The 12,805-nt window shown below is 39.1% G+C and overlaps 1 protein-coding gene across 3 annotated transcripts in view; it reads left to right on the top strand.

Moving 5' to 3' along the window:
- Positions 1 to 12,805, top strand: part of ndst3 (N-deacetylase/N-sulfotransferase (heparan glucosaminyl) 3) — a 49,590-nt gene that overhangs the window by 35,433 nt on the left and 1,352 nt on the right. For all 3 annotated transcript variants that reach the window (XM_005741076.2, XM_005741078.2, XM_005741077.2), the window contains 8 exons: positions 854 to 1,036; positions 1,570 to 1,666; positions 2,527 to 2,650; positions 3,222 to 3,396; positions 3,807 to 3,977; positions 4,506 to 4,615; positions 9,237 to 9,339; positions 10,423 to 10,533. In XM_005741076.2, coding sequence (XP_005741133.1) covers positions 854 to 1,036; positions 1,570 to 1,666; positions 2,527 to 2,650; positions 3,222 to 3,396; positions 3,807 to 3,977; positions 4,506 to 4,615; positions 9,237 to 9,339; positions 10,423 to 10,533 — 1,074 coding nt within the window. The remainder of the gene's footprint in view (positions 1 to 853; positions 1,037 to 1,569; positions 1,667 to 2,526; positions 2,651 to 3,221; positions 3,397 to 3,806; positions 3,978 to 4,505; positions 4,616 to 9,236; positions 9,340 to 10,422; positions 10,534 to 12,805) is intronic.

Below are 12,805 nucleotides of genomic sequence, written 5' to 3'. Positions count from 1 at the left end.
TGTGTGTGTGTGTGTGTGTGTGTGTGTGTGTGTGTGTGTGTGTGTGTGTGTGTGCGCGCACGCACGCATCCACACACATACTTCTACACAGACACATTTATTCATCCATACTGACACACAAGCTCACATTCAACAAATAATTCATACCTTAATGGCTGATGTTACCGTTTCATCCGGACACATTCTCAAGCTCTGTGCAATCACAAAAGAAGCATGTGTGTGTGAGTTTATGTGCGCACACTGACTCGCGTGCATTTGTCTGTAGCAGCTATCTTAGCTTGTCTCTTTGATCAGCCTATAAAAGCACTGAGCCGTGGACAGATAGCCCGGACCAGCACACTATCGCTCCTTCGCTCCCTCTGAGTCTTACCTTCTTCCTCACAGACATTCACTGTTGTGAACACAATCTGAAACACTCCCCCATGTGTAGGTGCAGCTTTCCGATCACCCGGTGGCTACGAGGAGCATTGTGCTGCCTCCTCAGCTTTATCTAGGAGTGGTGAATACATCAGTTTCACTTTATCTGTTTGCCTCTTTGTACTTGAAAGCAGCGTTGTGCTAAAAGTTAATGTACAATCTTACATAACAAAAGTGACTGTGTCACTTTGCAAAGTGATAGCAAATATTTATACTTGCTGGACAGCTGCTCTGTTAGGGAATTTAAAGCCATCGCACTCTGAGAAATAATCTGTTTGCTTTCCACTGCACCAACATCAACAAACATGGGGAACTTGGGAAATGGGTTTTTGACTTTATCTCAATTTTACAAAATATAATAAGTACATATTTCCCACTCTCTATTTACATCCCTTTCCCTCTCCACCACCACCTTCTCTGCCTGTGTCCTTTCCAGATAAGTATATTCATGACCCACCTATCTAACTACGGCAATGATCGACTGGGGCTCTACACATTTGTCCACCTGGCCTCCTTCCTTCGCTCATGGACGAACCTGAAGCTTCACACCCTCCCGCCGCTCCAGCTTGCACACAAATACTTTCAGCTCTTTCCTGAACAAAGAAACCCACTCTGGCAGGTGTGTTTGCTATGGTATTTTCCTACAGGTATGGACTTGTATTGCTCCTTGCATTTGTACGGTTTTATCGGTGCTGTTGGGAGTAATAAGATGTTCTTATTACTAAGATTAAAACATATTCTGGAGGACAAAGAAAAAGAAATCCTGAAATATTCAGATGTACAAATGATCTAAAAATTAGATTAGTAATGTCATGGTCAGAAAACACTACTTAGGTGGTATTTGCTTTGGTTGATTGTAATTGTTTTTGCTTGCGTATGATCATGATTTTTGTTTAAATATTACAAATATCAAGGTTTTTTCTTCAAATATGATGCTTTTAATAGTACTGTTTGAGAGTGTACAGTATATAAGCTTACACAAATTTGTAGTGACTTATGAGCAGTATGCATAAAACAAAAACAAATGCTTATCTCCTCCTTTTTGTGCTGCAAATCCTCTGTGGTATGGATTTTCAGGGGCATGTTTGTGTTTCTGTGTATAATATGTGCATGATTGCTTTAACCTCTAATCCCTTTTTTTCTGTGATGTAGAACCCGTGTGATGACAAGCGACATAAAGACATCTGGTCTAAAGAAAAAACCTGTGACAGATTACCCAAGTTCATGGTAATAGGACCACAGAAAACAGGTAAAGATGCAGAAAAAAAGCCCACAATCAGACATGCACAAACAACAAAGAGACTGCTTCTGTGTGCCCAGGTGTCTGGAACTACCACATCAGAGCCTATTCATTTAATCCCCCCTCGCTCTTGTGGTCCTGTCAGAGGCAGACAAAGGAGGAGGCTCTTACCACCTTTCTTCCACCCACATGTGATCTACTTTAGATGCACAGATAGAGAACCTCTCCCTTTTTTCCTTTTTCTTTCACTGGGGGTCCTTCAAAGACTTAAAAACAAGGTAGTGTGTATACATTACACAAGTCCTGAGTTAAGTCCTCTAATTGCTGCTGTTTGGTGTGAAAGGTTAGGAGGTTCTAGCCGCTCATTAACCAGGTGATAATCTCCCAAATGGGAGGAGGGGGTCATTATAGCAACATTAGCAACCAAACAACAATAATTACAACCCTCTACATCCTCATTTTGTTAGAGGGTAAGTCAGAGATGTTGGAACAAACAGGAAAAAAGACTTGAAGGAAAAATAGCAGGATTGTGCATGAGATAGTGTGAGGGGGACTGGGTGAAAAGAGCTGCTCAGGGCGAGACAGAGGGCACGACCAGAGCCCCAGTGCTGATTGGTGTCAAATGGTTTTAAATCATTTGATGGGAAGGCCTATGATCACTACACACACACACACACACACACACACACACATTCACATAATCAGTTCTCAGCAAGATATAAATCTTGCGGAGGGAAAACTCATCCAGTATGGATCAGTGGATGACAGCTCTCACACACACTGATGAACACACACACTCACACACACACTGACTACTCTCTCCTGAGCTGAATTAACAAGCCAGTTATGAATTATGCCCTTTCTTCCAGGAACGACAGCACTTTATCTCTTCCTACTCATGCATCCCTCCATCTCCAGCAATTTCCCAAGTCCAAAGACTTATGAGGAGGTCCAGTTCTTCAATACCAACAACTACCACAAAGGAATTGACTGGTAAGAACAAGCACAAACACACACACACACACACACACAGCCTAACCTCTGTTTGTTGTCTTTGCCTTTTATTAGTCAGTGCTTAAGGTGAAATGAAAGATTACAAGCCTTTTTGTGAAGTTGTTATGGATTGTCCTATGTCTTGCAGACTCGAGTGATCCATTAAGCAGTTTAGCAGCGTCTTCCAAATGATCTTTTTAAGTCTGCAAACATAAGCCAACAGACATATGGCTGCCTAAATTGACCCATAAATGGGTAAGCAACCCATTTATGGGTTGCTTAGCTGACAGAGACACAGCTGGTGCATTCTCCAAAGTCATCCATAAAGACCTGACTGTGAAAATTCTTCATTAAACACAGTTTAAAATATATCGTGTTTATTTCAGGATCATTGTCTGAGCTGTAAAGGCTGTAACTTTGTGACTTTAAAAGTGACTTTGAAAAAAAAAACTGCTTAAATGCGGCTGGGTGAGTTTGCAGTGATGATTAATGCTTGTGCATGAGGGGTACGTCTTGAGTGTGTGCATATGTTTATATGACTACTTAATTTTCCCTGTGTCTACTGCCTCAGGTACATGGAGTTTTTCCCCGTGCCCTCCAATGTTAGCACAGACTTCCTATTTGAGAAGAGCGCCAACTATTTCCCCTCAGAGGAGACCCCACGGCGAGCTGCTGCCCTGCTACCCAAGGCCAAGATCATCACCCTGCTCATCAACCCTTCTGACAGGGCCTACAGCTGGTATCAGGTAAGTACTGTGCACAAACACACACAGAATACATTAGATGCTTTTGCCTGCTCACTTATTTTTTTTAAAAAACTTGCTACAGTTGCCTGCTTCATCTGCTGCATCTCTGTATTGATTTAAAATTGAGTTCTTTATCCAAGACTGTGCTTGGAGTCGCTTGCATGCACAGAGTTAATGAGCCTAATTATCGATATATTTATCTATGAATATCATTACAGGAAATGTCACAAGATCCCGATATCTTTTCCTTAAGCCTGCTTAATTAATGAGATATGAATGTCAACTATGTGCCAGCGTAAATGTTATATCACTGACCACAATGAAAACACGCTCTCACACAAAAGGTGTGAACGTATTAATCGTCCAGAGTATTCTGTGAAGCTCATTTGGGAGTTGTGATCCTTCTCCAGCATCAGAGGGCTCACGAGGACCATACAGCCCTGCGCTTCACCTTCTATGATGTCATCAGTGCGAAAAAGGGTGCGCCAGCCGAGCTGCGCTCCCTGCAGAACCGCTGTCTCATCCCTGGTCTGTACTCTACACACCTAGAGAGGTGGCTCACGTACTACCCTGCTAACCAGGTATGCAAAGACACAGACACAGGGCTATGCACTTGAAAAAAGTAAATAAGAAGTGAGATTAGCTTCTTAACAGCTCTCTGTGAATTGTGATTGTCGTAAAAAGACATGGCTGAAACAATGGTAGTCGTGTCTTCATTTTAGTGATTAGATTTTGCTTTGACAAAATGAGAAATTATTGATTCAGCTTATGAAAAAAATTTAAGTAAATTGGTCTTAACCCCTAAATGCCTAGTGTGTCATATTTGATGCATGAATAATAAACAAATAAAAGTTCAAAACTAAATAAATTGCATAAGACATTTGCAAAAAAAAGAAAGAAAAAAACTGCTGGATGTAACGAAAATGATGCAATTTAAAATTCATATATGCTAATTAACATATGATCATTTTTTATTTGTCAGAATTAAATAATAAATAAACATTAAAAAAAATAAAAATTGAATTTTGTGGCAACTATTCTATGGTTCAAGCTTTAAAGTGTTAAAAGTCAGAGTTCAGATCTGAGCACATGATTGCATCTGTGTGTAGTTGATGATCATAGATGGCCATCAGCTGAGAACTGACCCTGCAGCAGTGATGGATGAAGTTCAGAAGTTCCTTGGTGTCACTCCCCATTTCAACTACTCCCAGGCCCTTACGTAAGTCTCTCCCACAGTATCTCGCTGACTCTCTGTTTTTTCTTAGTGTCAGTCATGACTGTCTTCCATCTCTGGCATGCTGGAGTAACCGAGTGTGCACCGAGGTGGAAATATTTAAACAAATTAAACCCATAACAAGACCCTACTCCAAATTTGTGTGAAGCCTGACATCTACTGGTGAACGGTGGGGACAGCCTGCCAAGTGGTGTCATTCTCTGAAAAAAACACAACAGTGACATCATATGCCTGTTGCTTAAGAGTTATTAAAGGTCAACCTTGGAGTTTGTGTGCTTATTAGAGAGACTCCAATCCAGACCACTGGACAGTTTTGGAAAATGTGAAGCAGGGAATCGATTTTGGACTATTTTCACGAGTTTTCCTGTTGATAAAGACCTCCACCATGGCTATGCATATATATCAACATAATTAAATAACAGATAAACAATTAAATGATACTCAACATGAATGTTTTTCACTATCTAGTATTGAAATTTCAATTTTTTACACTGTACCCACAGGAAAAAAAACGGAATTTTCGCTGAATTAACAAAAACTTTCTATTTTATAATTACAGGACAATCAAGTCAGTGAGCTACAAGAATTCATTTCTGTAATTTTAACACAGTTCATACAATTTAGCCCCAAGCTGATAAACTGATAAATGTATTTGGTTTGCTACATCAGCATTTCTTTATGGTGTAGAAAAGAAATAAAGGTGGGTTTTTACACTGAGATATTTTTATATTTAAATTTTCATGGACAGAAAGGGGACTTTGGTTCAGCCCTCATAAGATCAAAGTGGGATACATTGGCTCACGTTACAAAATGAATTTGACATCCCTGGTGTATGAGGATATGTGTAGATGGACACAAGATATAAATGAGAATGTAAACCTTAAAGAGTAAAATGGCAGTATAATGATAGAAGAAGTTTATGTGCATAAGAGAGAGGTGAATACTTTTTAGTGCAATGGCAAATTAACAAATAACAAAATATTTTTAATGCTTTAAATTTGTTGAGGAAGTCTGAAATATTCTGATTTGCAAATACTATTAGATGTTTACCTTTGGGCCACACTTAGTGATATCACACCCCATCGTTGGGTATATTAATGTCTAATTGCATTACTTGCATTTTGGAAGTAATGCAATTAGACATTAGACATGAAAGTATTGTGTATGTATATTTCTGAACAAGTATGTAAGAATTACATAATCACTGTGTACCACATTTCTAGATGTATTTGTGCAAGAAAGAAGGGAATAATTAATGCATATTTTTGGTAAAAGCTATTCAGCTGGTGAAGCTTCCACCTTCTTTAAACACAGGACAGTAGCTGTCCTCACATACTGTATCTGCTGCTTGAGTATTTTGTGTTTCAGCTGCCTGAATAAAAAAAAAGGGTAAGTCTGCTGCACAGTGTCAATCCAAAAGAACTAAAATAGCAACGACAACAGTGCCAGTTACCAAGATAAATAATGAACACATCCATTGCAGTCTTTCACAGCAGATAAAAAAGGCATGTGCACCAAGCAAGTCAGAAAGATGGTTTCAATTGTGTAGCCAATGCATGCTGTTTGCAACCTCAAATACAGCATGTTACACGTATGTGCTCAAATTTCTTTTCACGTGTAGTCACTAAAATGACCCCAGGTTCATTTTTAATCACGCAGATCGATATAATACACTGCATATCAAATGTTTTCAGAGACGAGTACATCTAATATGTTGGTTGAGCTGCCTAAAATATGTCAGTCGAACTGGGATAACAACACAGGCTGGCTGGATGCAATCTGGCCCACTAGATGGTTTTTAAAAGTGTGAAAATCGCAGAGAAAAAAAGCATCATTTCTTTTGGACTTCTTACTGTTTTGTTTGTTTGTTTGTTTGCAGCTGGAATGATTGTGCAGAAAAACATTAAGAAATGATCAAGAGAGCAGTTGTGAGAGCTGACTTATTATTGTGGCAAAGATGTTGCAGATGGTTTGCCATAGCCAAAGAGGGTCTTTGTTGTGTTGCTTTGTAATGATAATAGAGTGGCACTTTTCAAGACATGTTGGCTGTTCAGTAACATCCATCCATCCACACTTCCATACAGCTTCTTCCACTTAACCAGTTGAGGATTACAGAGGGGCTGGGGCCTATCCCAGCTCTCACAGGCCTAGAGGCAGGGTGCATCCTGGACAGTCCACTATCATATAGTGCCTGTTTTTCAAAATAGATTATTCATTAAATAATTGATTTTTGTTAAATTATTATATAGTAGTACAACTGCTCCAGCCCACTTGAGCTCAAATTTAGCTGTATGTGGCGCATGGACAAAAATGAGTCTTAATGTACATAACTTAAGAGAATTAGCTTCCGCCTGTGAATGCTCCTGTTTCAACTCATTCTCCATTAGAGATGTTGCATTTGACCTTTATGTTTTGGAGGAGCGTTAAACTGTTTATTTCTCAAGCACCACTCATCAGAATGCAATCTGCTTGCAAGCCCTCGAGTCTACAGACAGGGACATCTAGAATTTGTAGCTCAGATTGGGACAGAGTGCATCTGTCTTGGATCACACACCCACATGCATACAAATAATTTGTAAAGAGATGCATTTTGACAGAATAATAAGGAAGCTGCGTGTGCGCTTGCGAGGTTGTGTTTTGGCTGAAGACCGACTTACACAAAAGCCTAATCTTTCTTTTCTCCTTCTCATTCTTTTGACATGGCAGCAGTCTGACAGATCCTCAACGCTGGAGCCTATTTATTTAATCCCCCTTTCATTTCTTCCTCCTGTCCTGTCAGAGGAAAACTGAAGAAGAACCACTTAACTCTTTTTTTTTATACTTCTATACCCGCTGATGCATGCAAATAAAGAAAATATTTGCATCTTTCAATCATATCCACATTAGCCCTGATCCTCCGTCTGTCAAAAGCAGTTAACAATAATATGCATCTTGTTTTAAATGTATCTCCTTTTCACCTCTTTTATCTCTTTATTTGTGCTACTGTAATCGACAAAAATCTTCCATGAAACTAAAACGATCTAGTATTGTTTAAAAAAAATATAGTTCTGACTGGTCAGGTTATGGACACAGGAATCCTTTGGCAGCTGATCCTATGTGTCCTGTGCATTGTGGGGCAGGTCTATATGAAGTGTGGAGGCTAGGACAACACATTGGGTTTTATTGTGTTACATGATCTTCTGCTGGACAGTTTTGCGGGGGTTATCATGTTGGATTGGCTGGTTTTAATGTTATTTGAATCTCAAGATATAAGTTCCTTATCGGTAAATGGCCACATTCACAAAATTGGATGTTTTACTAATGTTTTTATTATTATTTGAAGAGCTATAAGATTAGACATCAGGTAGATTAATATGAAATCTACCTACTTCTGAGATAGGTTGCCATCAGTGGTGTACATGCCCAGATATTGACACGTGCCAAACTATGGAAAATATCAGAATCTTTGAGCCATACAGTCAAGGGTTCTGATGGCGTTGTTATGCTATTATCAGCATAATTTGTATCTACATGCCCCTTACAGGAAAGAGTCACTGCAGATCAATATTCAAGTTTTTCTGTGTATTTGATGAGTCATTTTTTTCCTATTCTGGTGGAAATTGGTTTCTTTCATAGTGATTATACTCCTGTCCAGAGCACGAGGGGTCCCTGAATGGTTTGATGGATCGTACGTTATGGCATGATGTCAACCCAGTTGAAGATCTTTGCCTGACGCCTCAGAGAGCACGCTCCACCACCACCATCAAAATCTATTGGGGAATGAGTTTTGCAAAAGTAGTCCAATCCCTCCAGCAGAGTACAGTAATTCACAAAGGCACTTTGCTGTGAAGGTCACCCACTATCTTCTTGTCTTAAAAAACAGGGAGGGGGTGCAATGCTCTTTTTTTTTCTCAGTGTTCTAATTTCAACAAAACTCACAAGGAAAATGTAACACAGGGTGGAGAAATGATACTGAGGTCACAAAGTGGCCAAAAGCAGCACATTCATTTACCTGTGACACTACCTCTTCTATCAGATTGCAATTAGCCACTCTGTGCCTGATCATTTACCTCTTATTCATGGCAGTCAGGAACGTCTTGCAGTTGTCCTTGCAGTTGTTTCTGTCACAATGAGCAAGTATTAGCTGTTTGCTGCTGAATATAAGACACATGACATCTTAAATGCAATGCCATAAATATGGATTGGTTAAAGTGGATTAAACAAACATACCATTTAATGGTTCTAACTTGCGTGCTCCAGGGCTTTTTCTTTTTTTACGTAGAAAACAGAAACCGTTCCAGTGAATAAACAGGCTATAGCCTATGCATATTCCCGTATTTCTTTTTCCACCGCAGAAGAGGATTACTGTATTAACCAATCAATAAACTGTACTTCTTCCTACTGCGTGACTCCGTTAAGACGACGAGAGAGCAGGAAAGGTGAAGAGAGAGTGGGCATAACATAGATGATGGTGACAGAAAAGATGTTTAGTTTGTGCGAATAAGATGTGTCCTCTTTTTCAGCTGTAGCTGCTAAAAAATGGAGCACTTCTAAATAGGATGGCCTTGACAGCAGCACTGAGGTTTATTTTTTTAAGTATTTAATTTTTTTTTTCCTATTGTCACAGCTTTGACCCTCAGAAGGGCTTTTGGTGCCAGCTCCTGGATGGAGGAAAGACTAAATGTTTGGGGAAAAGCAAAGGAAGGAAGTACCCCCCTATGGAGCCAGAGGTAAGATGGTTTTTACTTTAATTAGAACATATTATGCTCATGAAAGTACTTACATACTCCCTGAATGAAATGTTTGAAAAAGATGTACAAAAAAGAAAAAAAGAGCTGCCAGACTGATTGACAGTGACAGCCCACAATCCCCTCTATCATTGTGGCAAAATTTCCCACAGGACTCAGCATTGGATGGAAACTGTCACCCAATCAGATCTAGCCAGAAACTTACAACCTAATCATGAGGACTCGATAGTGACACAACCTCTGTGTGTGTGTGAGAGAGAGAGAGAGAGAGAGAGAGAGTGGGATGAAGGTGGAAGGAGAAAATCCAATCCATAAATCTTTGTCCTGGCTACTGATTCCACAGAGGAGACCAGACCTGCAGACAATGAATCACACATTTGCTCTCACGTGAAGACAAACACATAGATGCAATTTGTCTTCCCACATGTACTCACACATGGCTAATGGCTGCGCCTCACTGTCGCCTATAATTAAACTGTTTCTGAGTTTCCACCAGGGGGACGGAGGTAGAGGGCAAAGCAGGGATGGGGAGGGAGGAGGTGGAGGTAGCACTGGGGAGACAAGAGAAGTAGAGAGATGAGGAATTCACACAGGGGGCGAGAGAAATAATGGATCTCATGCATCCTTCATGTAATTTTCTTCCCTTTATAACTTCATTTTTTAGCTCTGTTGGTACCACTTGGCACTTAGTGGCCCTAAAGTCCTACAGAGGAGAAATAAACTGATCTTGGTGTGTGGCTCATCATTAATCTCTCTCTATATATATCTCTCCCCCTGTCTCGCTTTTATTGTTTGTCTCTTCCCAAAATGCCTCTACATATCCCTCCTTTTCAACCCCTTTTCCTCCTCTTGTGCTTCTTTTCCTCTTTTCACCCAATACCTTTTCTGCTTTCCTTCCTATTTCTTTATTTTCCTGTGTTGTCTTTCCAATCTACAACGTATCGAATCCTGATGGACCAACTGTTCCTATTTGTGTTGCTGCCTCTTTGTCTCCCTTACTCCCCCTTCTCTTGGTCTTCTCTATTTTCATTCTTTCATCGTCTCTCATCGTGCTACTCTCTTCAGGCACGGGCATATCTCTCCAGGTACTACAGAGAACACAACGTGGAGCTGTCAAAGCTGCTGCACCGGCTCGGACAGCCTCTTCCCTCTTGGCTGAGAGAGGAGTTGCAGAAGGTCAGCAGATTGCTCATCTCACCAGACTACACAATATATGTTAGTTAAAGAGTCTGAACGAATTAATAGTGTATTAAACTGAGCAGTGAAATATACAGCAGCAATTCAAGTTTTATAGTTTTTTTTATTGATTTAATTTTAATTTTACAGTTGAAAACACTGCACACTTAAAATGCCCAAGGCTAAAATGGGTTAACTTTATTGAGCTTCCATGTTTAGAAACAATGGTTCACTGGACTCTGTGTTGGCAGAAATGTTAATGTTGGGGTTAATCAAACAAACTAAAACTAAATTGTTATAACATGGTTGTACATTTAGTCTGCCAGTCACAGTTTTGTTTGTCCTCTGCTCATCATTTACAACTTAATGATGATACGAAAACTTGAGTATAAACCTGAGTCAGAATAATATGTAAATATTGAATATAAATATCCACACCAGCCCAGTTTTAAACAGGGAATTTTTAGGCAAACACAAGTTCTGGAGGCCAGAATTAGCAAGGCAAAAACTCCGATCTGGTCACTGGATGGTAAGTAGGGCATAAATTTTGAGTTTTCAGATGTATTATCAAATGTTTTACACCCTTTTCTTCTGATAAAAACTTCCCTCGTGCCCATTTATACAACACCAAAGTAATTGAGTTTATAATTGCAGGGCAGTCTTGCCAATGAGCAGTTTTACACATTTCTTTCAATTTACCCCCAACATGTAAAATGAGTTTTACCTCATGGCTTTCGAGTATGTTTAGAGGTGATAGTGCTGAAAGCAATCAACAGTCTTCAATGATTTCAACAAGACAGAACTCAGCACAAACTTATATAACCAGTTGTAATATATTTTGGGGGAAAATGTTGTCACAACCCCCGTTTAACAAAAGACATACTTTTTTCATCTCAAAGGTGGGAAACACCTTGAGTACAGCAGTTATACCTAAGGTATACACAAATATGACAACAAGCTTAAATAAGATCAATATAACGGAACACAACATGACCAAAAATAATAATAACAAGATAAAAATTAACCTGGCATCAGTATAAATACAATAAAGTTGAATAATTGTGAATATTAAATATCGATCAAACAAAACTGAATTTAAAATAGCCTGCAGAATGTAGTTAAAACAACTATCAGATGCTCAGTATAATCCGGTCTCTAAGTGATGACATGAAACCTGCTTCCAGGCCTAAACTACTAAGGCTGTTGTGTTTTTAACATGGTTTAATGCTTTGCATCTTGTTCTATTTAATCTCAACAAGCCCCTAAAAACAGTCAGTGATCACTGTCGGCCTCTCTCGGTTTTTACTACATGCTATTCATTCATTTGTCCACGTTAACTTGTGGAAAAAAGTTAGTGTTCATCCTCCAGCTTCACTGTTTTTTATGTTATGCTAACATAGCTATGTCGCTAGCGATCGTGTAGTACATCATTGTATACCAGCTAGCCCAACTTCAGTAACCCTACAAAGCGTCACTGCAGTTTAGTCTTCATTTATGTTCTCTGTGATAGCAGAGCTGTACGTTTTAATTTTTTCAGAAACCCCTCAGTCAGAACATGATACATCATGTTTAGGTGAAAACTAGTGAGCTAACTTCCTGCTAACTTCTACCGCTGTTAAATTTTATAAATTCTCTTTTCATGGTTGGCTGGAAAAAGTACAGACATTCTGTACTTATGTAGAAGTATAAATACTACTGTTAAAAATACTCTACTAAAAGTTGAAGTACTGATTCAAGTTCTTTACTCAAGTAAAAAAGTACTTGAGTACTCGCAGTGATAAAACAATAACTACCCCCAACAGCGTTAAAGCAAAAGTAATGAGTAATGAGTTGAAAGTACAGATATTTGTTTAAAATGTAGGGAGCAAAAGGAATAAGTTGACAAAAAAACTTCTCAAGTTAAATACAGATACCAAAAAATTGCACTTAAGTACAGTAACAAAGTATTTGTACTTTGTTACTTTCCAACCTGGTAATGAACAATGCAGTGCAATAAAAATGCTGAGTGTGTGTCACAATTTGTGACGTTGCCCTGCTGAAAAAAACCCAAATCAATCCAATAGATATTCAAAGCATAGAAGATACATGAAGCTTCATAATGTTGTTGTTCTCTTTTTTTGGCACACTTGAATCTGCTACATTTTATCACGGTTTATGAGTCAAAGGCAGTCAGCCACATGACATAAGTTTTCTAGTCCACTGACAGCATTCACATCATGCTCCCGTTCTATTAACTCGGTTAGCATTTAGATCAATAAATCAACAAAGTGCA

The sequence above is a fragment of the Pundamilia nyererei genome, unplaced genomic scaffold, assembly GCF_000239375.1.
Source record: "Pundamilia nyererei isolate P.nyererei 1_Seehausen unplaced genomic scaffold, PunNye1.0 scaffold00107, whole genome shotgun sequence".
NCBI lineage: Eukaryota > Metazoa > Chordata > Actinopteri > Cichliformes > Cichlidae > Pundamilia > Pundamilia nyererei.
This window is presented reverse-complemented; position numbering and strand designations above follow the sequence as displayed.